Raw genomic sequence first — 27,680 nt, forward strand, 5'->3', positions numbered from 1 at the left:
TGGTAAACGTTTCAATCTGATTATTTTAACTACAGAACTCTTAAGTTAGTAATGTTATTCAAAAAATGCATCTTCAATCTCGAACTCTTTTTTTTTTGTTATATTATTATTTACTTAGTGCTCTTAACTTTACATTAAATATTTTTTATTTAAAATATATGTTTTAAATTTTAATTTGATCGGATTTTTCCTGTGCATAAAATATGAATGCAACATCGAAGCCGTCGGTGGTGGGAAGGCAATCAAACACTATTGCATCGCCGAAAGAATTCACTTCGAGCACGCCTGCTCACTAATCGTCAATTTGCACCGACCGAGGAGGATCACCTGACCACCTGACATAACACGCCGATGGCGACGTAACGAGCAGAGAATACTGCCTCTAGGATAGATGCACCTCCTCCTTCCCTGTCTCCTCCGGTTAAGCTGTAGCTATGGATTACATCGATATTCGTGATATGATCAAATGAACGGTGGATGGAAAGCGATGCGGTTTAACGTACCTCGAACTGGAGGACCAACGTAACTCGACGGGATGGCCGCCTTCTGAGCACTCTTTAAAAGAAGGCGGCGGGATGTCTCTGCCCTGTCGGTTCAGTTTGGCCGGTCCGACTTCGTGCGTTCGCCTGGCACCGCTATGATCGCCCTCCCCCAGCCCCGTGACGGCGCCGCTTCCGAAGGCAACGATGGCGACGGAGGAAGCGCCGGCGCGAGGTCCCGAGTCGGTGCGGGAGGATCCTCCTCGACCGCCACCGGCGAGCCCTCTTCAGGTGGTGGATCGACGGCGCGAAAGCCCAGGGGGAGGCCCCTCGGCTCCAAGAACAAACCGAAGCCGCCGGTGGTCATCACCAGGAGGAGCGAGTCCGCAATGCACCCGTTGGTTCTGGAGCTCGCCGGCGGCTCCGACGTCGTCTCCGGCATCTCCGAGTTCGCCCGCCGCCGCGGCGTTGGCGTCTCTGTTCTTGACGGCAGAGGCGCCGTCGCCGACGTCACACTCCGCCACCCATCCGCCGGTGGCCCGTCCACCATCTCAGTGCCAGGACGCTTCGACATCCTCTCGCTCTCTGGCACCTTGCTTCCTTCCGAGCCGCCCGCCCCAGAGGTGGTCGTATGGCCCGCCCAGCTGTCTCCCCTGACCGTCTCCCTGGCGGGGCCGCATGGGCAAGTCATAGGGGGAACGGTGGCGGGGCCGATGACGGCAGTGGGGCCAGTGTTGCTGGTGGCGGCGACGTTCCCAAAGCCCGAGTTCCACCGGCTACCGTTGGCGGAGGAGGACGGGGAGTCGTTCAGGGAGGAGGACGTGAAGCCGGAGGCGGACTCAACGGCTGCTTTCGGTGAGCCTAGTCCGTTGCCTCGTCAGCTCACCCACACAGATGTGGTTCTATGGGCCCAGCCGTCGTCGTCGTCTCGTCCTCCCCGTCATTGCTAAACCACCCTGCAGTCTCTACAAGGTAGAGAAGGAAAAGGAGGGAAACGTCATGAGTTCTCTGAGATGCCACTTTTGCTTCGTGAGTGAGAAGCTACGAAGTCATTTTATCTTTATTTTTGTTGCGAACAGCCAAACTCCGACTTCCAATGCTTTGCCGGAACAAAGATTGACAAGCGTCAGTCGATCAATTCCTTGAAGATTTCTTTCTTCTTCATTTCTTCTGTTTTTTTTTATCTCCACAGTGAGAAGCTTCCAACAGAAGTAATGTCGTCAAGCATGATCCAGATGTGACTTTGTTGTTCCTCCGTGACGCCCGGGACATATGCACGCATGGGTGCAGGTCTCACACTCGGCAAGCACGAGGAAAGGCTGTGAAGTTGGGGAGAGGATGAGAGCAGTTCTATTAAGCAATGGCTTGCTACCTTATCCATTTTTGTCCATGCATGTTCCTTTCTCTGCATTTCTTTATTCTCGGTCAAAGAAGGCAGTCGTTGTGGCAGGGATTCATGAGCTCCTGTGCACAAGAAAGAGGTGTAGGGAATGCTCGCACTTTCGACGAAGGAAGATGGAGATGATTGTAAAGGAGGATGTGATGCAGGAAATTTCGCCTTCTTTTATGGCCTCGTCAGACACAAATAATCATGTTCTCCCATAGGGCTCCCAATGCGCTTCGTCTTCAATCATTCACAGCTAAAAATCCTGATTCACGTAAAGTTCTCAGAGTAACCGTAAAAGTTGCATAAAGAAAAGATCTTTCTGAAGTGACAAAATTGTGCTTTAAATATCGTACACCTCTTGATCATCTAGGACCTCAAGATGAGTGCCCAGCCATCCGTCTACGTAGAATTTTCACACGAGGGGAAAGGAAGGAGGACAAGGCACCGAATACTGCCAACCGACGAGTGCAAAATCAATGGCTGGGATGTTATCAAAAGCAGGATGTACTCTTCACCATGCAAATGATAAGCCAATTAGAGCCGGTTTATGTGATACATGAACTGACTCAAGTCGAGAAGGACCACAGAGTGATATCTCACCATCAAAACACCGAATAGATAGCAGCATTTGGCCGAGCAGATCTTATCGCCAAACCGAGAAGCAGGACCACGAGTTTTGAAGGGGTTATCACTAGAAGATTGAATTGGTAGAATGTTACACAGGACCAAATACAAGGACTTGAAGATGAGCTCTTTTGTCATTAAATTAGCTGGCTTGAGGGTGTTGAATTGACTCACATTTCGACTGTTGTTGGATACAATAGCTGAACAATTATTTAGCTTGATTGAATAATTGTGAGATATTTTTATATTATATGTTTCATATGGGTTTGACTGGTTCTTCTAATTCCAATAGCGTTATTGGATGCAAACCGAGACATTTCAGGACGACCCTTCGGAATGGTAAGGCTCGTCAGCGTCTTGGGAAAGATAAGATACAAAAAGTCGGCCGAGATCGACCTTCCATCTCATTTGCCTCGCGCTCTCCCCTTCCTCCTCCTCCTCCTCGCGTAGCTCCGCCTCCAGCCATGAGCTGCGTCGCACGGGCTACGCCCTCCATCGTCATTCTCCCTCGTCCTTGCACTTTCCACAGGAAAGCGTCTCTTCGTCCCAACCTTCGAACACAGTCTCACCAAACGGCGGCCACCGACACCAGCACCGCCGACGGCCTCCCCCGCCTTCTCCTCCACGACTCCCTCAACCAAGCCGGCATCGACACCAAGCTCGCGCGAGTTCGTGATCTATGTCTCTCTACTTCTTTTCGATTTCTTGCCATGTGTTTGGTTTCGTTTGATCGTCGATCAAGAAACGGGGGTGTGGTTGTTGGATCAGGCTGCGAGAGAAGGGTTCTGCCAGCAGATACAGGGCCTGTCCGGGATCAGCGGGGAGACGAGCATCGTCGTCAGGATCGGCGCCGATCTTGCTAAAGCCGCACTGCAGATCGCGGCGGAGGATGATTCGCTTATCTCCCATTCGTCCGTGCCGCTGCCGGTGGATGCGTTCGTCGAAAGGTTGGATGATCTATCTATGGGGTTCTGCTCCCTGTACATGCCACCCTTGAATTCCCCTCCCGAGGTGTTCCTTGGGAACCTGGAAAGATATTTCTATGTACACAAGGTAGTTACTTATGGTATGCGATGCCAATAACATAATAGAACTTCTAATTTCATGCTCTGATTTCTCTGCGAATGCTTAATTTGCCCTGTTTGTGCTTCACATTTCCATCCCATTAGTTGGCGTAATCAACTGATTCAACAAACAAGCCCTGTGATACAAAATGCTGGTAAATGTGCAATAGATTCTTATTTTGAATTTTGAATCCAGTTTCCAAGCAATTCTTCTGTAGTATGAGAAAAGTACACATGTACTATGAAATAAATTATTGGCATTTTATATTATCTACTTGCCAATGATATCCATGTTCATCAGCGACCTCTGACCTCTGATTGTTAAAATCTTTCAGGAATCTATGAAATTTAGGTTTATGTAAGGTGAATTAGAGGGAACTCAATAGTTTCACCACATCAAAATCATATGTTGGACAATGTGAATATAAGTTTTAAGCTTGATGTATGTAGTTCAGATGGTACTGTTAGGGGACATTATTAACAGTTCAGCAGTCTTCATATATAGCTCATCATAAAATTGATTTTTATTCATTTGTTTAGCCTGCTTTTTAAGGGATCCTAATGCTCAATTATAACCTATCATGATGCAGACCATGTGGACTGTGCTGATATGCTATTATCGAATCTGATGAACTTGGCATTATAGAATGGTCTCACCTTTGATGTTCTTAGTTCTAGTTGTTAATCTTTTTTGGTTCTGGCAATAGTTATTTTTGAATGTTTTTTAAAAGAATTTTGACTCTTCCATTTATGTCATTTTCCTTCTGTTATTGCTTCTTGTAGTAAACTTATTTACCACCATATATGTTGCCAGGGATTTCGTAGAACAGATGCAATGTCAGATGCCCGATCGTTATATCTTCACTCGGTATCCTCTGTTCCCTTCTTTTTTTCTTTCCTGATTAACTTAGAATTCTTCTTTTCTAGGCTATCTTGTTCACACGTTTTTATATTGAGCAGGCTTTGACTTGTCGATCAGGATCAGCAGTGATACTATCACTCATATACTCAGAAATGCTAAAAATGCTAAAGGTGTATGGTTTTCTGGATTTCGATGTAGAGATCTTTTTCCCCCATGATCTTGGCAGTCTTCCTCGAGGATATCATAAACAGAAAAGCCAATTGTCAGATCAACCCCATATTGTTACTTCAAAATCACTATTGGTGAAGGTTAGTTCATGATATCGTTTATCTATAATATATGTGCTTATAATATAAATTCCTAAACATAGATGAAAATTTCATGAGTTCATATATAGATACATACTTTACCTCAGCTAGATCTCAACGTACTGGAAACTAAAAATAGTAGAGATTTTATTGTCAAAGTTCATATCACTTGAAAGTTTCTAGTAATTTTTTATGAATCATTTGTAAGTTTTACCCTAAGCTTGCTTGTATTAAATATGATCCACATGTCATTGTTTTTCTAATTTCTACCAAATCAATGAATCTGATTGGATTTGTTTGTTTGTTTGTTTGTTTGTTTGTTTGTTTGTATGTGTGTGTGTGTGTGTGTGTGTGTGCACGTGTGTATGTATAAGTATCTATATGTGTGTGTGTCATTTGAAAGGTTGGCTTGCTTGCTTGCTTTAAATTAATCAACCTTCCCTTCTTTAAATTATCCTTCTTTTGGGCTGTTGGGAGTTCTTGATGACTTTGAATCAAATCGAGAATGAAAAAGCAAGTTGGAGTTGTCTAGCTTTAGGAGTCAATCAGATTGACTAGTTAAACATTAACTAAATTGGTTGAAGTCCTACATAATAAACCATTATAAACATTAACTAACCAAAGTGAATCACTTAGAATCTCCAAATCAAATTATCTCCAAGTTCTCACATTGCATCTTCTCTAGCTTCATTGCTTTGAGATTAAAAAGCCGAGAACAAATGCGTTATATCAAATTTTCACTCTTAGACATAGCTTAGCCCACATCAAATACTGGCCATTTCATTGTTCTCAGACCAGAAAAATAAATAGGTCCAACCATTCTGGTCCAATTCTGACATTGAAATGATAGCTTTGTTAGAGATATTTGCAATCTGGATATGACTACAATAGTTGACATCAAATCTCAATTTCCCAATGACATTAAGGTAACCTTGGTATTAAGTCTAAATCTCGGCTTCACAAGGCCATGTAACTCAGACTCTGTTTTTCTAAAAGCCAGTTCTTCCCAACATTTTGGAATACGTCATGCTTAAAACATGAACTCAGTATAAATTACTTCTATGCATTTATGAAGTGAAACATTGCCTTTTGTATCTTGTAATTGGTCATGCCAATATTTACTGTCCCGGACAGTGACTGAAAAAACTTGGTATTACTTTGTTCTGTATGCATTGAAATAGTCACTTTTGCAGACACTAAGGAATCTGAAGGATGCTTTCTGGCCATTCCAGTATGATCATTCTACTAGTTTATTTTTAAGAGCGGCACAAGCTGCAAATCTCAGTTATGGTCCTGCGACAGTAAAAGAAAGATACTCCAAGTCACATAGCAATGTGAGGTCTGCATATTATTTTGCCAAGAAGATTAAATGTAGTAAAATTCTCTCATAATTAAATTTTCACCCATTTTGTTCTTTTACCATAACAGTGGTTTAGAGATAGCTTCTGCTAAGGCTGCTCATCATAGAATAGAGCGTGGAGTTTGGACGATTGTTCGTTTTGGTGATATGCGGCGTGCATTAGCTGGTACCGTATAGCTGCCCTTCTATACTTCCAAGTCTGCTGAAGTGTCCTCCCTCCTTTATTACATGGACCTTATTTAAGTGAATTTAAGTTAGTAAAATGCTGTCTTACTTTGTAGTATTATCAAAATTGTTACTCTACTAATATCCAAACAATGCTAAGTTAATTACCTTCTTTCTTTATTTTGTCATTTCTATCCTTTCGGCTTTAGTTGCCTTGACTATATCATATTTGTCATGTTGAAAATTGAGAAACTGGAGTTCATTGATATCCTAGAAATGAATCTTGAAATAATTAAATGTACAACCAGAGAATAACCAATGAAAATATTGTATCTATACTGTTTTCCATGGAAAATCAGATTAATTATTTTCTCTTTATTGTGTAACTATTAACCTTTCTGGTGTAATTTCTTTGGCTCTCATATGCATGTCATGTAGAAAACTGTACAATTAAGAAGTTAAGAATGTACTATCTTCAACTATTCTTTGAATATTTAAAGAATATGTATATAAGCAAGAGTCCACTTCCAATCAAAAGTGATGGATCTCAATGCCATTTTAGCCTGACCATGGGGGCTTAGCTTTTTTTTCTAGATCAAACTTGCAATTTCTCAACCCACACCAATAACTGAAAATTTAGCAATAGTAAGCAATAGAATTATTCTGCATAGCTGAAGTCAAAATATCTGATAATAATGATTGTCCTTTGCAAGGAAGGTAATATGGCTGCAAACAGTATACACTGACCAATTTTACCAGTCTGGGTCTGAACCATGCTGTCTGCTGCTACTCACTGATGTGTTGTGCATTGCCAGGCATCCACCCCATAGTCTGAGCATATCATGTATAGAGTGAAGTCAAAGAAGGAAAAGGAATAGAGAGATAAAATTAACCTGATACATTTTAGAGAACAAATGGGTGTATCTAGTCCACGATGCTCCCCCAATGTGGGGTCTTGGGAAGATCAATGACATTTATACTGCCAGCCACAAAAGACAAATTACTAGACATGTTGGTAGGATTGGAGCATCTAGCATGACTGGATGGCAAATCCATCTGGAGTCCTTTGTCACTTTCTAGGAATAAAAAGATCCTGCTGATCACCCTAAAGCTCCACTGGGGAGTAAAATTGCTATGAAATCCTTGATTGTGGGGTTTGTGCTTCTTGGTTATTTCAGCTTATTCATGCCATTTAGTATTGTTTTCTGTACCTATGCTTGTCATTTTCCCTTTCAGAATATCATGTTTTAAATGTCTACAAGATTGCCTATTGGTTGGAGCCTATGCAACAATCATTCTGGTTCCCCACCAATTAACACTTAGTGTTTCATACAAACAAAAAACACTAGCGGTTCATAAAAAAATCATTAATTCCCAAATGTTCCTGGGAATTTGTTGTACTATTGGATTGTGAAGATTATCATGAGTCTCCGAATTTTTCTCATGCTGTTACACAAGGCTGACTCAACTTTTCCTATTTGATTTCAATCTCACTGTAGTTTATTGATTGTGCTGTTCCGCAGCTTGTGAGAGACTTATACTTCTAGATGCTAGTCCCGAGGAGCTAAGAGATTATGCAGTTCTTTTATATCACTGTGGATTCTATGAAGAATGCTTACTCTTCTTGAAATCATATGAAACCTCAAAGGTAAAGCATATACTATATGTTATCTGCTACTATGGAAGATTTATTTATTAAAACCAAGGTTTCGTTTGATTCCAGGATTCTTACACCCGGGTGTCCCAATCTAATCAATCAAACAAGTTGGAGGAAGATCTTACTGTAAATCTGATGACACGGGTAAAACTCATTCTGGGGGAGGAAGGTTGGAGCAACTCCGGAGTCAGTACAAGATACTGGGGTAAGAACAGCGAACCATGGTAGATATTTTTTTCTGACACCTGTTCACATTGGTTGTGCATCACACCAACAAATTACCATTGTCAATTGTGTTTGGGTACTAATAGATGTATGTATACTAAGTAGATACAGTGGTTTGTATAGTAAGAGGGTGAGCGTATAGATGAAAGCAGATTTTAAATTGCAAAAATAAGTGATACGTAATGTAAATAATTGTGGGCGGCAGTAGCCATTTGTATAGGTAATTCCTCTCCCATAGAATTGTCAATTAGTTGGGAAAACTCAAAAGTGATGGAGTCCTCTGTGTTACAATTTGAATTTGATTTCAATGGATAGCTTATAGTGTCCTGGTTCCAAGCTCTTGGTCATGGAATACGAGAAAAACAGTGGATCTCTAACCAAACTTCAATTATGTTTAAAATTCATGTTAAACTTCAATAATTAGATCAATCTTGTTCTGATGACTACACATTTACTGCACAAGACTGTAGAGGCTTGAAAGCTTACATGATTAGTAATGCCTTTCTTTTTTCACTTGTAAAAATAAAGTTAGGTGCATCAATTTGAGGTCATCAGTTCCTCTTTTGTGAAATAATAACTGAATTAAGCAACTATGTCGTACTTGTTAACTTTGGTGACAGTCATGAGATATTGCATATCTTCATCACTTCAAGAGAAGCTCTTATTACTGTCTTTCATCATTATTCGGATCGAGTGCTTTGTTGCTTCTTAAACCTCTGATAAAAGTGTTCCCTTCTCACCACAAACAAATGTTAGTGGCTCCCTGAAAGGTCATGGAATCCGTTTTATCTTCTTTCTTTCAAGTGTCAGCTACCCTGGCGTGGGCCCTCAATTAGCAGAAAATGCTGAACTTCACCCCGAAACAAACATAGCAGTGTGTTACTTAAAGACAAAAAATCTTGAAGCAAACGTAGTTTGTGCATTGGCAAAATCCTGAAACAGGGATTTCATTGAACACATTACAAGGGCGAGAACATTTGAGTTGAGAGATGCAGGTGGATTTCTTTCCTTTGAATAGACGTTTCAGCGAGAAATATAAGAAGTAAACAGAGTATCAGAAATCCAGTCTATTCATCCATGACTTCACTCTCCCTTCTTTTTTTTTCTTCTCTGTATTCTCTCGGCTCAAACAAAATTGAGATGGATTAAGGTGTATGTGCATGGATTTCATGGCTTGAGCCAAGAAAACCCAATCAAATCTTAAAGGATGGCAGATGGTGAGGGGAAAAGAAAGAGAAGGCTAGGATTCTGGAGGATTGATCACTCTCTGGAAAGCAATTAGATCTCTTCATATGACACTAATGCCAAGCTATTACCGGAGAATCTTAGTCTTCTCTTCTCAGGTGAAAGTCCCCCATCCAACTTCTAAACATTGAACAAATCTTATAAGGAAAAGGTTTTGGATGTTTGACTCTGTTGGCATAGAAAGCCTTTGTCCTGATTCCTCCCGAGGTATGACCAGAGAAAAAGATGACGTACCAGTTTGGAAGACAAACATGTCATGGGCACCAGTTGCTACTTTGAATCTTTTTCCCCTTTTATTAGTTGTTGCCTCGGCTACGGGCAAGAAATGTAGTAAGGATTGCGAAAGATCTGACTAGCTGCTTGCTATTAATTTCTTTGAACCCAGAGAGTACATTGAAGAAAAACCACCTCTCTAGTTTTGTAGTTCCTACCATATCAAATTTGTCCATGGAATCAAATATATCATCAGAGATCAAGTCCCTATCATATAGATTTGTGAGATGGATCTCTTTCTTGGACTTTTTCTTTTTCTCCAATTAGCTGCAAAAATTAGTGGTTTCATCTCTAAGAGGAGAGAGCAACCATCAAATCTACCTTGATCTTCTTGAGCAGATCATACCCTGTCATCCCAGGCATACAACAATCTGTTATCACCAAATTCACCTCAATTTGCTACAAGCAAAATTACCACAACAACCAATCAGAAACAGGATTCTTCATCACCAGCTACAAAATCAAAAGGGTTCATTCAAGTTACATTTTTATATGTGGAGGCAGGTGATGAGATATCCTGGTCCTCCATCAACCCCAACACTTCCAAGGCTTTGCTCCCTGAATCCATTGTGGTAACTGAAGCACCAAAACATTTCTTTAAAGGAAAAAAGATTTAAACTAGTGAGTGATTATTCCCCTTTTCCCTATGCTTGAAACCATTAGCAGTGAGAGTGCCTCCCTCGGTAGGAAGATGTCCTGAGAAGCCTCTCAATGAGCTTTCTGTCGATGAGACTGTCATGTCGTCCACGGCCAGCACATGAAACTGTGCCTCAGGATCAACACCCATAACACTCTCTTCCTTTCTTTCAGAGACAACAACGGCAGCACCAACTTTTTGGCAAATGATGGACAGGAAACGTACCCAATGATAGGTAAGTAGAAGAAGAAGAAGAAGAAAGGGTGAGGAAGGGGTTTTGGGTTGGCCGCTGGTTTGGCTAAGGTGGTTCTCTTCTCTTCTCTATTCCAACATCCACCGAGGCAATCAAATATAATCCACCTTCCAACACACCCAAATCTCATCTTCTTCAAACCAAGATCGAACAGATATCATTCGGATCTCCCCAAGCCATGAATTGGATATCAAGCAAAGCCACTACGGACGTTCATGGCAAGTTGCCTTATTTATGAGCCACCTCCGGAAATGTCCCTCCGGACCAGGTTAAGCCGAAACACCAGCGCGCTCAATCCACTTTCGTCCCGGTTGGTCCGACGTGGGTGAGCGTGATCCAAGTGTAGGAGCACGAAAAGGGCTAATAGATCTGGATGCGTAGCGGGCGGCGGGCAAGGATCGGAGGTGGCCCACCAAATCCTTGCATGGGGATTCGCTGAGATCAGCATTGGCCCCACCTTTTCTTCGCTATGTGTCTCCCCCGTCCTCAAACAGTCTCATCCGATTGCCTTTAGATTTGCCTCTCCCTCTCATCTCCGTCCCTGTACTTACTTCCCTTATCGCTTTCTCACTGTCTCTGTTGCTTTCTCTCTCCTCTGATGGATGGAGTCGAGGGTAATCACATAAAATAGACGACTAAATCGTAATCACCACCATCTGTATCTTCTTGCGTATATGTTAATGATTTAGTGTTGATGAGGAGCGGGTCAGATGGGAGACCAGAAGCATACAATATATATATATATATATATATATATATATATGCAGTGGTTGGCAAAAGAAATGGGTTTTGTGGTGATAGGGAGAAGTGTAAGCACATTAATTATTCCTTGGATGGTCTACATTCCTTGCGCCTAGTTGTTCTACTAAGTAAACAATTAATGGATCAACATTGGTGTTGGGTGGTCCCGTCCATGAGTTAATGGTGAGATCCAGAAGGTTCATTAAAATCTAAATCCTAATCTAAATATATATACATATATATATGCAGTGACATCTCATCGACCTTCCTTTCTCGACACCAATATCTCCTCCAATTTCTCATTTTACACGACGATGTTGTCTTCTCGATGGCGATGTTATCATTGGGCTTGAGTCCTCTTTCAAGCAAGGACTTGACACGAGGAAGTTCATGAAGACTCGTCGTCGTTGATGTCTTCTTGTTCTTTAATCCTAAAATTTAATAATAAAATTAATTAACGAATTCATTGAATTAATATGTTAAGATAAATAATGTAAAAAAATATTTTGATTATCAAACCACCAAGGGGCCAAATGACGAGTCAAGGAGTCAGCCATTATGAAATATTAGTGTGTCCAAAATTAGTATCGAGTCGGAAGATTTATTGATGTGTTAGGGAACAAACTTTGAGATTTGAACATTAATCTGGAAGGATTAAATATCATACCAAAAGATCAAAAGTCATGATAAAATCGAGAATTGGATAATATATCAAAGGATAAAATGATGTGATGAATGTTCGAATGAAGTCTTGAAAGATTTAGAAGGCTTCGAAAATATATTACATAAGTAGTTGATGAGCTAAGAAATCATTTTAAGTTAATTTAAACCAGTGTTATATTGAAATATAACTCAAGTTTATAAAAAATATTAAATTTGAAGTTGGGTCAAATGAGCCCATTAAAAGACCAAACAAATGACCTAAAAATAATTAATAATAGTACTATTACCTCCGAGGTACAATGAGTGTCGTGCCGCGTAAGTAAAAGGTCTTTTATGAAAGATTCTCTGAGCTTGAAAAATGAGAAAGTTACAATGAGGATAATTGATATTCATTCGTTAAAAGAAAGATCATTAGTAAAAATCGATAACCTCGATGATAAAAAAATCTAAAGTATTAATTGAAAATATTGAATCACTATAGATTGATTTTATCTTTTTTTTAATGATTTTTGTTCATGATTGCTTACTTACTTATTATTCTTTATTTTACTCATAATTATTTCTCATACTTAATATTTGATAACTCTTGATCAAAATTTAAAAATAATTAAAATTTATTATGATACTAATTCATCCTCCTCTTAGTATTATTAAAATTCTAATAATTAATATCAAAATAAAATTTTCTATTTAATTAACACTCATGAAAGACTTAATAATTTTTTTTATACTCAAGTTGATTATCCAAGGATGGATTACATTGATTTGATGAAAAGTGAAGGTTTTTTTTTATACAATACTTTTTTTTTAATCTTACATACGAGTTTTTCCACTCCACTCAAAATAAAATAAAATATTCTTGTATATCTTTTTTCCTTTCTTTTCTATCTTATAAAGAAAAGATTTGGTCATTCTTCGCTCGTTAAATCGTTCTCGCGTCACCAAATCGACGCAACTATTCATCAGCAACGTCCAGCCCCGTCGCCACTTGTCTCCGACCTCCACGTGTGCTTCCGCGACGTGACTCCAACTAAACCGCAAATTATGCGCAATAATGAAGTCCGCCAACTAATGTCTAAGGAAACTCTCCTTAATTAACAACGGAAAAAACCTATTCGCCACTCCATTTACTCTCATCTTATCCGTTTCTTGCCCTACAATTTATATTCAATTTTATTTTCTGTTAATATATATATCATAGGGTAGAAAAAAGAAATGATAATAATAATAATAATAATAATGATAATAATGAGTAACGGACGAGCGGGTGGGGAGATGGATATATATGTGCATCGTTCCAATCTCTGACTTGCAGGCATTCGGTTGTTAGAACTGAATCGCCATGGTTGGCGGTTCTCGCTTTCGGATGGGAAGGTGACGATGCCCTCCCTTGCCTTGGTCTGATCGATTTCGATACAAAGGTAAAAGAGGATTTCGTGGTTCCTTCTTGTTTGCGGCTTATCAGATGATGCGAATGGTAGGAATTGTGGTTTTGCTTTTGCAGGGAGACTTGGCATTCACGGTGGCCGTGATTCGTTTTGGGGAGGGGGGGGAGTTGCTGTGTAAATGTCTACCAAACAAGGAAACCATGGCCTCTGCAAATCTGCAGGTTCTTTCATTTGATGTTTTGATGTTTTTATGATTATCTCTGCTTTCGTTGTTTTGTCAGTACTTTGGGGGACTTGGTTCCTCCGTTCTTACGTTGCTTGTCATGTTCTGATCATTTCCTTCCGTTCTTGATGTGATTTTGGCCTCTGGTTGTGAGGGTCGTTCTTTCAGGGACTTCTGATTTGCATGAAATTGGTGGCGATTAAGAACCTATCTGACAACTTTAATTTGGTATTAGCAGCCTGTCTTCTGACTGAGAAGTGCTAGAGAATGGCTTGTTGGTTTAACGTGTTCGGTAGTGCATTTTCTTTGAAGTAGAAATTACCGACTTTAATAGCTAACAAATGCATTCTCAAGGCACAAAGAAGAAAGTACTTGATGTGTAAGGTCGGCGTGAATCAGCAGATAAAAGCGTGCCAGCCAGTGTATGAGCCCTCTAATAACATATTCTTACCGCTCCATATGGAGGGGAGATTGTTTCAGTAACAATTTACCTGGTCGCCTGGTCACAATTGAGCAACCTTACATGGCCAGGTGAATTGCACGGCAGGAACAGATCTAGAATTGTTTACACAAGCTCAAATATTTGCTTTACATGGCCATATAAGGAACAGATCTAGAATTGCTTTACACAAGCTCAAATGTCACAAATTGACATGATTTTTCTGTCATTGGAAATTAATAGTCCATTTGGGTGTCCAAGAGCATCAGATTCCTAAGCGCCAAGCTATTCTGTTGGTCTTACAGACCAGGTGGCTTGGATTATGTATCGGCCTTGAGAGAAGTCTAATAAAGTCCATTGATACAATTTAAAGAACTTTTGTTATGAAATCCTCAATTGCTTGTGTTTCAATAGATCAGAACATGATCTTGTACACTTACAGATGCTGCATCATTTATATACATAATTTGTGAACAAAGTGTAGGATCACTTCTTTTTTTGTTTCTTTTTTATTCCTCAACTGAGTGCAAAAAGTGGCAGCTACTTAAGTTGACAAGTTACTGAATGACTAAAAAACAGATATCATACATTGTAAGCTTCACAATATACAGAATTTGGCTTTGGATAGCTGAAACAGTATTACAAATATTAGGAGATATGATTCTGAATTCAAGGAATTGTACTTTCTATCAACTTTCTGAATTGCTGGGATTGCAGAACAGACATTAGAGTTCTGGAAGATTTCTGCTAGTCGTGCAACATTAAATGTAATAAATAGCTTATTGAAGTACAACGTCAAGTTTATTTTGTTGCTATATTGTACATTCTTCAATTTCTTGATTCTAGTTCTCTGTGATTTTTAATAAAAATATGAAGCAAAAAAGTCTAATCTGACTTCATTTTTTTGCAGGTTCTTCAACTCCACTTAGAAGGCTAGAGATTTTATCAAATCAACCAAGTAACAGATTTTGTGCCGACTGTGGCTCACCAGACCCGAAATGGGTGTAAGCATCTATCTGATTATTGATAGTTGACACTCTACATATCTTTCTGCATTGCTTCTGTTATAGCTTCAGTGCATCTATCAGTTCTTAGTCTAAATAGATCTACTGCTCCAGCTCAAGTAATGCATATAGTGTTTTATATTTGCAAGATGGCATTTATTTTCGACTTCTTTGTCACCATCTCTTAATGTCTAAGTTGAGTTAAGTTAATGAATTAATATCTATTGTGTTCATTTGAGAAGCAGCTTCATGACTCATTCAGCATCAAAGTCGACAATTTGCAACATGTTTCTGTATTTCTATACTTTCTATCTTGTTATTTGTAGTTCTTACTTCTCAAGTGTCCAATGACCATTCCTCAACAATTCATATAATGGAAACTATCTTTTATGATCAGCTCACTGAATCTTGGAGTATTTATCTGTATCAAGTGCTCTGGAGTTCATAGAAGTCTTGGAGTTCATGTCTCTAAGGTAATGATCAACACCAAATTGCATCTGAATATCAGTTTTTATGTTTACAGATTTATCATCTACATCATTTTGACATAATTAAAACTGTTTGTGGAATATATTTATTGACAAGATCTCATTGTGTAACATAGATATAATTGCAAAGCATGTTTGTTGGTCAAAAACCTAATATCTCCTCATGCAAATATATTTCTTTTTTGATGTTAGACAACTAAAAAAATACTAACTGTATTTGGTTAAACTGATTAATTATGATAAGCATGATTTAAACAAGAAATGCAAGAAATATAAGCTAATAAGAATATGTGTTCGTGTTGTTACTACATGTACAAATTATCTAATAAAAGACAATTATTTTGGAATAGTTCAGCATTTACTAAATGAAGTTATTTTAACTGATCCAAAAGGACTTATGCTGGTTTTAGTTTCCAATTTGCTAAGAAACGCATCACCTCAGTCTAGAATTGCTTTACATAAATTAAGTTCTTTTTAGACTAACTAATTAATGTTAGATTTGAGAATTTTGAAGCCATTGGTCATAGTATCTAGTGTGCATCAATCTTGTGCCATCTTTAGGAACAAGAAGATTATTGCTTACTTTGAAAGAAGAATAAACAAAACATGAATTTTAGAATCCAAATAAGGCTGTTAGATTGTACAATGAAATGCAATTTCGTACAAAAATCAGATTTAGCAATGCACAAGAAAATTTGTCAAAATGATGCTGACTTCATAGCATTACCTTGCATCACAAGTTTCAAGTCTTTCATCATTCTCCTTCAGGTTTTATCAATGAAGTTAGATGAATGGACAGATGAACAGGTTGATTCCCTAACTGATGGGGGCGGTAATTCCGCCATAAATATGATATATGAAGCCTTTTTGCCTAATTATATTCAAAAGCCAAGACCAGATTCCTCCATTGAGGAACGCACAGATTTTATCAGGTAACTTCCTGCAACTGTCAAATTTTCATGTTGTCGAACTTTGATCTAAATCTGTATCACATTTCTGTACTCAGGAGAAAATATGAGCTGCAACAATTCTCAACCTTTAATGCACAAGTTGGATCTGAAATATCTGCCGGTGATAACACATCTTTTCAGAACAATGCTGCAAACATAAAAAATTTTGAGAAGCAACAGACTGGTAGTCGTTATGGTCGAGGTCATGCATTTCGCAATAGTTGTCGAAGGAAGGAATCTGAACATAAGGAGGTAAAGAAAATGGTATGAATTACATGATTTGATTCTGAACATTCTAAATTTGTATGTTTTTTCAAATTATTCAGTATATATTAGAATTTCGATTCTGTACAAATAAGATAATGATTTGCAGATGGGCATGGTCGAGTTTGTTGGATTAGTTAAAGTCAACATAATTAGGGGGACCAACTTAGCTGTTCGGGATATGATTACCAGTGATCCATATGTTGTCCTGAACTTGGGACACCAGGCAAGGAACCAGATTAATAATTTTAATCTTTTGCTGCTCTGGTTTCTCATTCATGGTTTAAACATCTGAGCTTTTAGTTCACTGTTACAGTCGATGAAAACACGGGTGATCAAGAGCAATCTGAACCCTGTATGGAATGAAAAACTGATGTTATCAATCCCAGATCCCATTCCACCTCTGAAGCTGGTAAGTATTAGTTGTTAAGGAAAATTTACGTTCTCAGCTATCTAAGGGAACCACATTTTTTATGTCTGAACTATATATGCTCTTTCCTGAAATTTTCTTTTTCTTGCTGGCCAAATTTTACATAAGCAATCATGTTCGATTTTCCACTTTACTTGATGATTGCGAGATTAACCATTTTGATGCACGTATTCTCTTGACATAGATGTTTTGTCATGTAATGTCATAGTTAATTGGGTCACCTTTGTATAAGCCTGTATAGGTATTATAGTACCTACTGAGCATAGCAATACAAGTACACGTGAATTATTTCATGGGTTCACTTATCCAGCAGATTGATGCAACTTAGGTAAACACTGTATTTTATTATCTTGGCTTATCACTAAATTTACTAGTGCCATTCAATCGTTGGCTTGCTTCTCCAGCAGATCATCACAACTTTAGTAAAACACTATGTTTACTTGCTTACCATTTTAAAGAAACTTATTTGCCAAGAACAAAAGGAGTTAGAATCTTATAGCAACTTTCTAGAGCTCTAGCAGTGAGGTCTCCTTATATTGGATAGTATGATTATTTCTTAAAGCACATTCTATGCTGCTTTAGCTGTAAGTTCTCTTGTACCTAAACTACATTGCCTTCTCAGCCACTATAATTATATGCATCAACATCAAATGCCCCTAGGTTAGCTTTGTGCTTGCTGATTTTGGCAGAGAATACCCTCGATTGCATGTATTCACCATCTGTTGGAGAGTGCACCTAATATTTCATTAAGAAACTCCCCTTGTCCTGCATCATTTTTTCTTGCAAAATGTTCATGATGTCCAACAATGAATGAATCAAAGAACTATTATCTTCCAAATAATATAGTTCAGCTGCCCTAATGTGGTTAGCAATGTATTTTGTTGGTCTGAGATCAGCTTTCATGTTGGATTTATGTGATCTTGGATTTCGCTGGATGCCCGTCTGACATTAAATTTCCACATTTATCACCAAAAGTGGGGCATTTTATTGTCATTTTCTTTGGCAATAATTTCATGCAAAATTTTAGACTTATTTTGTCTCTGCTTCAGCTGAACCTAATAAGCTTGTCATACTGATAGTTACATGGTTGATATTAGGATAGGCAATTTGATTGTAAATGAAACTTCAAACATTAGTTCAATAGCTTTTACAGGAACTTGTAACATAATTCAACATCATAGAAACCAGTTCCATGATAGCAAGATGGGTTTAGTAAAGTATGCCTTTAAACAGAATTTACATATATTAACTTAGTACAGTACTAATCTCCATGCTGATCAATGGTATATTGTAATTTGAACAAGTTCCTTTAAACAGAATTATACACAAGGAAGCCAGAGCGTATGATGTAATCTATCAAGTTGACTTTTGATAATTCAACTGTCTCGGGAAGGCATTGTCATTGTCTGAGCATATTTTGCGTTTATGATTGCAGCAAGTGTATGATAAGGACACATTCTCAACCGACGATCGCATGGGGGAGGCCGAGATAGACATCCAGCCGCTGCTTGCAGCAGCCCAAGCATATGAAAACACCAACATCTTCGAGCCCATGCAGCTTGGGAAATGGCTGGCCACCAACGACGACACACTGGTCAAGGATAGTGTAATTTCCCTTGTTGATGGCAAAGTAAAACAGGAGATTACCCTCAGACTTCAAAATGTCGAACGTGGTGAGCTGGAGATTGAACTTGAATGTGTCCCTCTCACCCAATAGAATGAGGAAAATTACTTTGTACAGACTCTTCCTTTGTTTCTGGGACGAAAATCTGCAGGAATTGTTAGCTTCAGCTTAATGGTCTCTGTTAATTGACCGCATTATGTGGTGGCTCTTTCTTTATCTTTCTGGCTCACAGCTCACCATTAGATCTTTAAATTGCTTTAATTACTGATCGAGTGGTGCAACCCACATCAACAGAAAAGATGACCGAGTGGGGGATTCAACGATCACTGTGGTCTCCTTATCCAAGCCAAGAATGATGACAGCCACTTGGCCATGAAGGCAACAGCTGTGCCACAGTCTTTCTCATGACGCATAGGTATTTCAAATTGTAAATAGTGTTGCAGAATATATGGCAAAGTTGCGTGTACAACCTATCAAAATGTGATGCTTCTTTTGACACGCTTGCACGTTCAGATAAACCCTGTCACTATTACATTGGAATGTGATGCTTTTTTAAACTTTGTAGATGGCTCGGCAGTAGTTGGCTTCGTTTCCAAATCTTGATTCAATCGTATCAGATGTCTTAAGCTGCTATTAAATCGTAAACGTATATCATATCTATTTTGTATTTAGATTTGTTTTTTAGCATATTTTGCTTGTGAAAACAGATATTATTTAATTTTGATTTATGATACTTAAACGATATATTTGTATTGTCGATCTACTTTCTATCTATTCTATTCGATCATTTGCTTGCTAGCGACGGATCACTATTAAAAGCTTACTATCAATGATATAGGATTATTGAGGGTGATAGGCTCCAGTAGTTGTCAGCCTAGTGACGGGCAACGATCATGTACCCTGCGGAACACCATGGGGTGCAATAGCCTTGGATAATCGACTTACCTTGGTCGCAGACGATTGTTGTAGTGTCATCGTGTGCAGTGGCTACAATAGTATCGCTATTGTCTGTGGTCATTGTGAAGACTATTGTGTGCGGTAGCGATTGCAGTAAGTGTCATTGCATGTGGTGGTTGCAACAATGCTGCTGCGACGTTTACTAGTCGTGATCGACGTCGACTAGATGCCAAAGACTGTGATAGCCTACATGTGCGACAAACTTGTGAGTGTCGTTAGGCATCGTAGTGACGGTGTGGTCGCCAATCGACGCTCTATCGTCGGTGGGCACAACAACATGGCATGACAATCAATGAGATTGTAGGTCAGTCGTTGTATGGTAGACCCTGGGCGAGACGACAATAGCATGAGAATTAGGGTCTTTAAAAAAAGATAATTTTACCCCTCATAAATCAAGAAAATATCTAATGTGTCCTTAAATTTACTTTTCAATTATGACCTTAAGAAATTTAAAATTTTCACTATATATTCTAAGTAAAATTATAAATTTACTCGCTAGAAATTAAAATTTATTTTAAATTATATCCTTAATTATACAATTGACTAATTTGATTTATTTTAATTAAATATCTTGATCAAAGTTGAACATGATTTTATTTTGATTACTTGACTGAATTTAGACTCACTAATCAAGTTTTAATCAATTTTAATTTTGATGGATTTAAGTGGGCGAATGATTGACACAAATATATGGACTTGCCTAATCAAATAGAATTGATTGATCTAATTTAGGGTTCTATGCGAAACTAAAAAATTATAAATTATAATCTTTTATAGTTTTCTCATATAATATATTGATAAAATTTTACATGTGATAATTAAAATTTTAATTATTGTTCTTGGATATTTGTTTAATTATTCACATGCATATATTTAAAATTATAAAATAATATTTATTTTTTACATAAAAGGTATGATTTATGATTTATCATGATTATAGTTACAATATGAGTATTTCTTTATACCAATTAATATTCAATAATTATTATGATTATTATTTTATTATTATTGAATTGATTTGGTATAAATTAGAATAAAAAATTTGATAAATATTATTTATAACTCATATCCCTAAGTTTTATTTAGTTGGTAGTAGTCAAAGTGGTTTGGAATGATAAGCTGATAAGATATGAATTATAATAAAATTTTTATTATTTATATAATATTTTTAATTTATATTTTATATTATTGTATTGATCTTGTAATCACTAAAGTAGCTTAGACCAAGAACTTATATAATTAAATTAAATAATTATTTTTAAATAATATTAATAATAATATTAATAATGACACATATAATTAAAAAATCTAAACAATCTTAAAGGAGAATATATTTGAAATAATTATGTGATAGGATCGAATAATACTGTTTTTGATATCCTTACAATTTAAGATTGTATACTCAAATGTAGCATATTATTCTATGAGGATGGTATCAAACCTTCATAAATAACTTTGTGTAAACATTAGATACATCAATATTTCACCCAAAGGTGAAATCGAGATAATATCAATAGTTCAATATTTATTAAAATGCTCAAAGCATTGATATTATATTATATTATTACAGTGGTACTTCTTTCATTGGACTATTGAAAATATTCATATTTTTTTAAAAATTAAATTATTATAAATAACTTGAGTATATACAATTTATACGAGATGTCTTAGACTAGTTGGCAGGATCATACACATAACTATTATAAGTTATGTGAAATAAGTAAATAAAGTAAATGATTGGGAAAGGTCTAAAAGTCATAATTTTTTTGATGATTGCTAATAATATTTAAATTTTATTAGAATCTATAGCTAATGTACTAAAGATCAATTTAAATTTACTGACAAGTCATTAACTAATATCTTAATGAAAAGATCGACTAAAATTTAGCATGATAATATTTGAAGAATTCAAGATTATATTCTCAATATACTTGATAAAGCTGTAAGCTCAAAAAATATAGTTGAATCCTTTCTCATATAATTTATTCTTAATTTTATTTCTTCTTAATTTGGCTCATTTAAAATTTACTATAATAAAATTAAAGATAACTTAAACTTAAATGAGCTGACTAGTATATCTATTTAAAAAGAATTAAGAGTAAAATAGAAAAAAACTCATAATATTTTAGGTATTACTTAGGGAGTAAGTAACAATAAAAGAAAACTAAAGTGTAAATTAATTGAGATTATAAATGCTATAGAAACTCATAAAAAAAAATCTTCATAATAAAATACTATTTCTATGACAAGAAAGGTCATGTGAATGTGAGTTATAAGGTTTGATTATGAAAAATGAAGATATTAGTTTGACCTTTGTATATTTTGAATCAAACATTATATAAGTCTATTTCTAATATTTGGTAGATTGATTCTCACGCTTCAACTTAATAGAGATTTATTTTAATATTGAAAGAAAAAAATAAAATATTTATCGTTATAGAGAATTATCTTAAAGCAAAAACGATAATAGTGATATTTAATGCTTATGCTTAGAGATTGATTCATTTAATGTTATATTTCTACCATTCTAGAATTTTATGTTCTTTATCTAGAATTATGATGATATTATTTTTCTTTCGATGAAAATAAGCTCATCATGATTAAATAAAAGTTAACTTTTAAATTTTTTATGATAGTTTGTATAGAATTAATGATGATATTATTGTTCTTTCGTTGTAGATAAGCTTATCATGATTAAATAAAAGTTAACTTTTAAATTTTGTATGATAGTTTATATACAATTAGTATGAACTTAAGTTTGTAATGATCTTATAATCAAATATTAGAATGAAATATAATCTTAAAAACTCCTTTAGATTATATATGCGTATATCTATAGGTCACTTCATGTTTTCTATTTTAGTGGAGAGAGACATTTTATCACCTTTATAGATAATCTGTTGAAAAAAAAAAAAAAATATATATATATATATATATATATATATATATATATATATAATTCATGTGAATGACATCCGTACAAATGAAGTCAAAAAATAATTAGATAAAAAAGTTAAAATTATCAAATCTAATAAGGATAGTAAATTTTTTAATAACTATGATGAATTTGATCATAATTATAATTCTTTACTAGATCCTTAGAAAAATGAGGTATTTATGCTGAGTCCATTTTACTAAATGTGTCCCAACAGAACAGAATTACTGAGGTGAAATCATATTCTTATGGATATGGTTAAAAGAATGATGAGTTATTCTTTTGTACCCGGATCAATATGCGGAGAAGCTCTAGGATGATTATGTATATTTTAAACATGGTTTGTAGTAAGTCAATTCTATAACTTCTTTTAAGTTATAGATTGATAGAAAACTCAGTTTAAGATATTTATATATTTTGAATTATCCAATAAAGATAAAAATTTTTAAATCATGAAAAAAAATTTAGATCCAATGATTATTTTTAGATATTTTATTATTTATCTAGAAAAACTCAAAGGGATACATATTTTATGACCTTAATCATAATACAATGATAGTTGAATCTAATAATACAATATTCCTAAAAAATAATGAATAATTGGGAGTGAAAATCTTAAAACTTAATCTTGATATTTAGAAAATACAAGTTGATACTCTTTTATCATTTTACATTTGAGATATTATTTTTTCTTAAATTACTAAATGATTTGATAAAGATAAATAATAAAATAATATTAATAAACTTTTACATAATATTCATATCACTATTGATGAGCCTCCAAATAATCACAATTGATAATTTTAAAAATATCTAAAAGGAAAAAATATTATTTTTGTTAATTATGTAGAATCAGATTAGATTATGATATAGGAATCAAAAGGATTCCTCATTGTTTTCATAAATTATGAAAAGTAGTGATTCTGAAGAATGATAAGATGTAATCGAAGAAGAGTTAAAATCAATAAACCCAAATAATATTTGAGAATTTATCGTAATAATCATAAAAGAGTTTATTATATAAATATGATTCAAAAAGGCAATATCTAATTTTTTAAATGAACTCTCTAAGAATTGACATTAACAACTTTTTATGATTTTGAATTAATATGATGTAAAAATATTTTTTTAATAGAGATTCAGATTTATATGAGGTAACATAAATGGATGCAAAGAAAATAATATAAATATAAAATTTGATATACAAATTTAGAAAATCCATTTATGACCTCACGTGCCTCAAGACAATAGTATATAAAATTTCATAATACCATTACTTTCTTTAAATTTAAAAAATATTATTTATCAATATTTATATTTAAAGATCAGTGAGAATATATTTATCATATTGGTCTATATATAGATAATATTTTGCTAATAGTGATCTTGATTTATTGTTTCAAACTAAAAAATTTTTCACCAAGAATTTTAAAATTGTTGATATGAATGAGACATTTTATATTATTGATATTAAGATATTCATGGATAGATCTCAAATATTACTATGATTATCTTGAAAAGAATATATTGATTGAGTCTTCGAAAGATTTAATATATATAATTTTATTTAGCAAATGATTTAAGTATAAATTTTAATTAAAAATAACTTTAAAAAAATCAGATACAAAAATATTCATTATGTATGTTGGAGGTCTATTACATGCTCAAGTCTATACCCGACCAAATATTAATTTTATAGCCAAAATACTTAGTATATATCAGAGTTATCTATGTCATCACTCGAAAGTGACGTAAAACACCTTCACCATCTAGGTGTCTCGAATCACAAATGGAAGTAGTCCATCACATTGATGCTCGAGTATGGTGCTAAGTAGGCAATGATTCTCTTATTGTTTTGAATCAATAAGAGTAAAGAAGTTAGTCCAGATGGTTGGGTTAATAACTTAGAATATATTAACATTTTAAGGAAAAGATTAGAATTGCTAGATATTATGATAAGAAAAAGAATAAATATTATTTGTTTATAAAAGACTAAATGGATAGGAAAAATATTTAGAGAGTTTGATACAACAGAATTTAAAATTTCGTATACTTAAAAAGTTAAACACGAGAATGGTATAGGAATTATTGTTGATAAGTATCTTAAGAACAATATTATAGATGTAAAATAATTTTGAGATAGAATTATAATTTTAAAATTTGTGAAGTGATAAGATATTTTAAATATCATTAGTGTTTATGCCCCTCGAGTGGAATTGGGTGATTAAACCAAAAAAGAATTTTAAGAAAAGTTAGATGATAACATTCAAAAAATATTTATAACCGAAAAACTTATAATTTGAGAAGACTTGAATGATTATGTAGGGAAAACATATGGTAAATATAAAAGTATGCATGAGGGGTTTGGTTATGGGGAGAGAAATAAATATAATGGTATGATTCTAAATTTTATAACTTGATCTTATAATTATAAATACTTGCTATAAGAAAAGATATAAATATTTAATTATTTATAGAAATGATCACAACTGTACTCAAATTTTTTTTTTTTACTAAAAAGATAGATAAAATTATTTGTAAGGATTATAGATAAAAACAGACACGTCTAACTACCAAGAATCCAGAATATTAATCTCATAATTTTGAGAGTATCCATAAGAAATCTGTATGAGACTGGAGAATAGTTCAAGAACCAACCACCCCCACTATCACACCCAGCCTAGTCTAAGCACCTTTAAGATATGTCATTCAGCCTACAACTTCATGAGGAACTTCTACAATTGTAAGATGCTTGAGAAGGTTATGGTTTCAGCCTGTGAAGATTATTCCTTTTCCAATAGCTTTGTCAAAACACACTTAAAAATTTAAATATTAACAATATTTCAGAGCTACAAATGCTTATATCATGCCAAATATTCCCAGATCAGTTGCATCAACTAGTAATCTTATAGTTCCCTACTCATGTTATGCTCTTGAGATTCCCAGCTGCCTATGAATGACCAATTGACCATTATTCTGAATTCTCTCCACAAACTGATGGGCAATAATTTGGTGTTATCTCCTCTTAAAAACCCTGACGCAAATAAGCCTACTGTCTATGTTAATCATTGACAACATTAGAAAAGACATTTAGCTTGCAGAGAAATTCAACATAAATAAAACATGCATAAATACATGGGACTACATGCTACCATCTAGTGACAATCTACCTCAATAAACTAATCGACATATATAATAGATATAGGTTGCAGCAGCAGCAGCAGTTTGTTCATACATGAAGGCATGAATCAGTGACACTCATGGACATGCACCATTGTTTCTAGCACCCAAGCATATAAAGAAGCTTCCTCGAGAAAATCTTTTCCGACTATAAATGATGTCCTTAAAATCTAAAAATTAACCAGAATTCAGATCCACTTTTCCTGAAAGAACATTCCAAAGTCTACACACATCGAAAAAGAACAGCAAATCTTCGCACACATTGCAAAAAGGAAGTTGAGCAAATGACATGACTTATAAGTTTATCTGATAAACAAGATTAAAACAAATCGATGATCATCCTTCAATGTTTGCACAAAAGGAAAAGAAAAGAAATTAACATTTTATAGGCAAACCGATATATACAACAATATATACACACGACTATTTTACTTTATTGGTAAACCGATATATACAATAATATATAGACACAACTTATCGTCAATAGACCCAAACTATTGAGACGAGAACCAGTTGTTCGTTCTCAAAGTCAGCATCAATTATCGACAAGATGCATCACCAAGAAAGCCTTCCCGGTTACATCTAAACTGGGTCAGATTTCTCTCGAGCAAGTCAACTGGTCCCATCCAGAAGGGGACAAGCAAAGATCAAGAATAAAATAGTTTCTTGACTTTGGTTCGTTCTTTCAAATTATTTTCTACGAAGCTACTTCCAGTAAAATTATTCTTTTCCTTATCTCTAATTTGATTGGGTTATTGAGATTCATGAACAGCAGTGAAGGCATCGTACCAACCCATTCTCGTTGCACTCGTCGCATCGCCGCTTCCTCCCCTCCTTCTCCACGAAGACCTTCTGGCTTCCATGGCAATACGAGCACGGCACGAAGCGCGCCCCACCGCAGCCGTCGCAGACAAACGTAGGGTCCTGCGCGGCGACGCCCTCGAGCCTCCGGCCTAGTTCCCCGGCCTCGTTCATCTGCCAGATCTCCTCCATCCCGCCGAGCCACCGGTTCTCTATGAACACCTGGGGCAGCGCCAACGGCCGGCCCTTGCCCAGCAAGGACTGCAGCTCGATGCGGAACGAGACGTCCATGGAGACGTCGCGCTCGTCGACGGCGACGCGTAAGCCACGGAGGATGGCGCGGACGGCGCAGCAGTCCTCGAAGGTGCGGCGGATGCCGCGGAGCGAGGTGGTGTAGAGAACCAACTTGGGGCGCTTCGGTTCTTCAGCGAAGAGATTCACGAGCGTCCTCAACGAGGGGCGAGTGTGGTGGTGGTGGTGGAAGCTGAACGACCTGAGATTGGGGAAGGGATTCTTAAAGTTGGATGCGAAGGAGGAAAAGTAATCCGAGATGGCGAAGCCGTAGGGAGATTCGGCCATGAGGGCGAACAGGCTGATGAAGGCGATCAGAGGGTCGAGGGCTTCTAGGGTTTGCAGAGCGAGGGACGTGGTGGAAAGCAGGGGAGACGAGGTGAGCGGCAAGATGAGGGAGACGAGGATGGCGGTGGATCGTACCGGAAAGAGGATGGACGGTGGAGGGAGCGGCAAAGAACGGGCGGCGATTCGGGGGAGGAGGGCGGAGACCTCGACGGAACAGAGATTGATCGGCACTTCCCGGACGGGGACGCGACTTTAAATAATAAAAAGCCACTTTTTGATTCAATTAATTAATCAATTAAATAAAAAAATAGAGGATTTTTCTTTCTTTTTTATTAATTTATTTATCTTTATTAATTTATCTCTTTTCCCTATTTTTATTTATTTATTAATTCAATTTTTTTTCCTTCATTTTTTTGGGTATTTAGACGACTATGTTTTCCTTAGCAGGCAAGCAGTAAGGAAAACCGAGGAATAT

General features: G+C 36.2%; 5 protein-coding genes across 6 annotated transcripts; 3 read left to right on the forward strand and 2 right to left on the reverse strand.

Annotated features, from left to right (window-relative positions):
- The first annotated feature begins 603 nt into the window (after window positions 1-603).
- On the forward strand, window positions 604-1,834 carry LOC103994274 (AT-hook motif nuclear-localized protein 28-like). Its single transcript, XM_009414602.3, has one exon. The coding sequence runs from the start codon at window positions 638-640 to the stop codon at window positions 1,427-1,429; it is 792 nt and encodes a 263-aa protein (XP_009412877.2). The 5' UTR covers window positions 604-637; the 3' UTR covers window positions 1,430-1,834.
- Window positions 1,835-2,793: 959 nt separating this feature from the next.
- Window positions 2,794-8,467, forward strand: LOC135586652 (uncharacterized). The gene is made up of 8 exons (XM_065078572.1): window positions 2,794-3,158; window positions 3,259-3,543; window positions 4,369-4,422; window positions 4,515-4,724; window positions 5,918-6,063; window positions 6,153-6,250; window positions 7,773-7,897; window positions 7,973-8,467. Exons 1-8 carry the CDS (start codon window positions 2,955-2,957, stop codon window positions 8,132-8,134), a joined length of 1,284 nt encoding a protein of 427 aa, XP_064934644.1. The 5' UTR covers window positions 2,794-2,954; the 3' UTR covers window positions 8,135-8,467.
- Window positions 8,468-9,940: 1,473 nt separating this feature from the next.
- On the reverse strand, window positions 9,941-10,436 carry LOC135589001 (two-component response regulator ORR4-like). The gene is made up of 3 exons (XM_065081325.1): window positions 10,307-10,436; window positions 10,134-10,225; window positions 9,941-10,048 (listed from the first exon to the last, which is right to left on the reverse strand). The coding sequence occupies exons 1-3, from the start codon at window positions 10,434-10,436 to the stop codon at window positions 9,941-9,943; spliced, it is 330 nt and encodes a 109-aa protein (XP_064937397.1).
- Window positions 10,437-13,208: 2,772 nt separating this feature from the next.
- On the forward strand, window positions 13,209-19,208 carry LOC135587317 (probable ADP-ribosylation factor GTPase-activating protein AGD11). Of its 2 annotated transcripts, none has more exons than XM_065078573.1 (9): window positions 13,209-13,364; window positions 13,448-13,552; window positions 14,904-14,997; window positions 15,395-15,470; window positions 16,254-16,417; window positions 16,492-16,699; window positions 16,809-16,925; window positions 17,016-17,111; window positions 18,565-19,208. In XM_065078573.1, exons 2-9 carry the CDS (start codon window positions 13,510-13,512, stop codon window positions 18,844-18,846), a joined length of 1,080 nt encoding a protein of 359 aa, XP_064934645.1. In that variant the 5' UTR covers window positions 13,209-13,364; window positions 13,448-13,509; the 3' UTR covers window positions 18,847-19,208. The 2 variants fall into 2 exon arrangements, with proteins under 2 accessions (XP_064934645.1, XP_064934646.1); XM_065078574.1 differs by having other exon boundaries at window positions 16,492-16,687; window positions 18,565-19,206.
- A 7,017-nt stretch (window positions 19,209-26,225) lies between these two features.
- Window positions 26,226-27,680, reverse strand: LOC135588942 (uncharacterized protein At5g39865-like). The gene has a single exon (XM_065081276.1). The coding sequence runs from the start codon at window positions 27,203-27,205 to the stop codon at window positions 26,588-26,590; it is 618 nt and encodes a 205-aa protein (XP_064937348.1). The 5' UTR covers window positions 27,206-27,680; the 3' UTR covers window positions 26,226-26,587.

This window comes from Musa acuminata, chromosome BXJ1-8, assembly GCF_036884655.1.
Source record: "Musa acuminata AAA Group cultivar baxijiao chromosome BXJ1-8, Cavendish_Baxijiao_AAA, whole genome shotgun sequence".
In the NCBI taxonomy this organism is placed as follows: Eukaryota; Viridiplantae; Streptophyta; class Magnoliopsida; order Zingiberales; family Musaceae; genus Musa; species Musa acuminata.

What these genes read in the sequence shown, in the direction of transcription:
- LOC103994274 (XM_009414602.3), top strand. Translation starts at nt 638, where the DNA reads ATGATCGCCCTCCCCCAGCCCCGTGACGGCGCCGCTTCCGAAGGCAAC.
- LOC135586652 (XM_065078572.1), top strand. Translation starts at nt 2,955, where the DNA reads ATGAGCTGCGTCGCACGGGCTACGCCCTCCATCGTCATTCTCCCTCGT. An exon ending in GATATTTCTATGTACACAAG is followed by an intron (nt 3,544 to 4,368) that starts GTAGTTACTTAT and finishes ATATGTTGCCAG; the next exon opens with GGATTTCGTAGAACAGATGC. An exon ending in AAGTCACATAGCAATGTGAG is followed by an intron (nt 6,064 to 6,152) that starts GTCTGCATATTA and finishes TTACCATAACAG; the next exon opens with TGGTTTAGAGATAGCTTCTG.
- LOC135589001 (XM_065081325.1), bottom strand. Translation starts at nt 10,436, where the DNA reads ATGGGTGTTGATCCTGAGGCACAGTTTCATGTGCTGGCCGTGGACGAC. An exon ending in AGGCACTCTCACTGCTAATG is followed by an intron (nt 10,226 to 10,306) that starts GTTTCAAGCATA and finishes TTGGTGCTTCAG; the next exon opens with TTACCACAATGGATTCAGGG. An exon ending in CTGCCTCCACATATAAAAAT is followed by an intron (nt 10,049 to 10,133) that starts GTAACTTGAATG and finishes TTTTGCTTGTAG; the next exon opens with CAAATTGAGGTGAATTTGGT.
- LOC135587317 (XM_065078573.1), top strand. Translation starts at nt 13,510, where the DNA reads ATGTCTACCAAACAAGGAAACCATGGCCTCTGCAAATCTGCAG. An exon ending in TCACCAGACCCGAAATGGGT is followed by an intron (nt 14,998 to 15,394) that starts GTAAGCATCTAT and finishes TTTTATGATCAG; the next exon opens with CTCACTGAATCTTGGAGTAT. An exon ending in CCATTCCACCTCTGAAGCTG is followed by an intron (nt 17,112 to 18,564) that starts GTAAGTATTAGT and finishes TTATGATTGCAG; the next exon opens with CAAGTGTATGATAAGGACAC.
- LOC135588942 (XM_065081276.1), bottom strand. Translation starts at nt 27,205, where the DNA reads ATGGCCGAATCTCCCTACGGCTTCGCCATCTCGGATTACTTTTCCTCC.